We start from the raw sequence: 1227 nt of genomic DNA, 5'->3' as shown, positions 1-1227 counted from the left end.
TATGTTCAACCTAGATACTAAATAAAAATGAATGCTTGACATTTTATGTTCTAGGCTAAGTCAGGGTACAAATGTGTATCTATTAATTTATCTTGTCTTTCCAGTCCTAACAGGGGCTTTACAGAAATGCACTGTATGAGTGGCCACTCCAATTTTGTCTCTTGTGTATGTATCATACCCTCAAGTGATATGTATCCTCATGGACTAATTGCCACTGGAGGAAATGACCACAATATTTGCATTTTCTCCCTGGATAGCCCAGTGCCACTTTATATTCTGAAAGGTCACAAAAATACTGGTGAGTATAACACTTTGGTATTTTTCTATTTGAAGAAGTTTTGTCTCTTTGAAAGCAGAATTCACATATCCATTTTCTCAAGTTTTTATTATATTTTGTTTTACCTATAGCTATGGCTCAAAAGTAGAAACCTTTTTGGATCATCTTAGTTCTGTAAATTCTCTGTTACAAATTTATTGTTGTCATCAGTAAAGATTGACATGCTTATATATATATAAAGTGTTCAGTCATAAAAGGAAGAGACTATACAATTTTAATATACTTCATGATTTTGGTTTTCAACTATTTTGTGCAATGAACTCATTTACTCATGAAAACTAAAAGTATTTCTTTATCTTTTGGATATCATGTCTGTATTTATGCAACAAATCGAAGACCCAGAAGGAATGTGTTTAGGGCTTTGGTATCATTATTGAAGAGTATTTAATATTTTTGAGTATCATTTTCTGTGATTTGTATGTATTCCTGATTCTGTGATAATTCTGGATTTATGTGTGGCTTAACAGCTCCTTGTTATAAAATGACATGCTTAATCAGTGTGGTATGTGTGCTTTTTTTAATGTATCTGGAATAGTCTAGGACATGTTCCATAAATTTTTTTGTTGTTGTTGTTGAGACAGAGTCTCACTCTTTTGCCCGGGCTAGAGTGAGTGCCGTGGTGTCATCCTAGCTCACAGCAACCTCAAACTCCTGGGCTCAAGCAATCCTCCTGCCTCAGCCTCCCGAGTAGCTGGGACTATAGGCATGTGCCACCATGCCCGGCTAATTTTTTCTATGTATTTTTAGTTGTCCGATTAATTTCTTTCTATTTTTAGCAGAGACGGGGTCTCGCTCTTGCTCGGGCTGGTCTCGAACTCCTGAGCTCAAACAATCCGCCCGCCTTGGCCTCCCAGAGAGCTAGGATTACAGGCGTGAGCCACCGCACCCGG

At 37.4% G+C, this 1227-nt stretch overlaps 1 protein-coding gene across 1 annotated transcript in view; it reads left to right on the top strand.

Moving 5' to 3' along the window:
- Positions 1 to 1227, top strand: part of PLAA (phospholipase A2-activating protein) — a 59759-nt gene that overhangs the window by 18508 nt on the left and 40024 nt on the right. The window contains exon 2 of the mRNA XM_012646296.1: positions 105 to 298. Coding sequence (XP_012501750.1) covers positions 105 to 298 — 194 coding nt within the window. The remainder of the gene's footprint in view (positions 1 to 104; positions 299 to 1227) is intronic.

The sequence above is a fragment of the Propithecus coquereli genome, unplaced genomic scaffold (assembly GCF_000956105.1).
Source record: "Propithecus coquereli isolate 6110/MARCELLA unplaced genomic scaffold, Pcoq_1.0 Scaffold106, whole genome shotgun sequence".
Classification (NCBI taxonomy): Eukaryota; Metazoa; Chordata; class Mammalia; order Primates; family Indriidae; genus Propithecus; species Propithecus coquereli.
The sequence above is the reverse complement of the archived record's forward strand: the minus strand, read 5'-3'. Positions and strand labels throughout refer to the sequence as shown.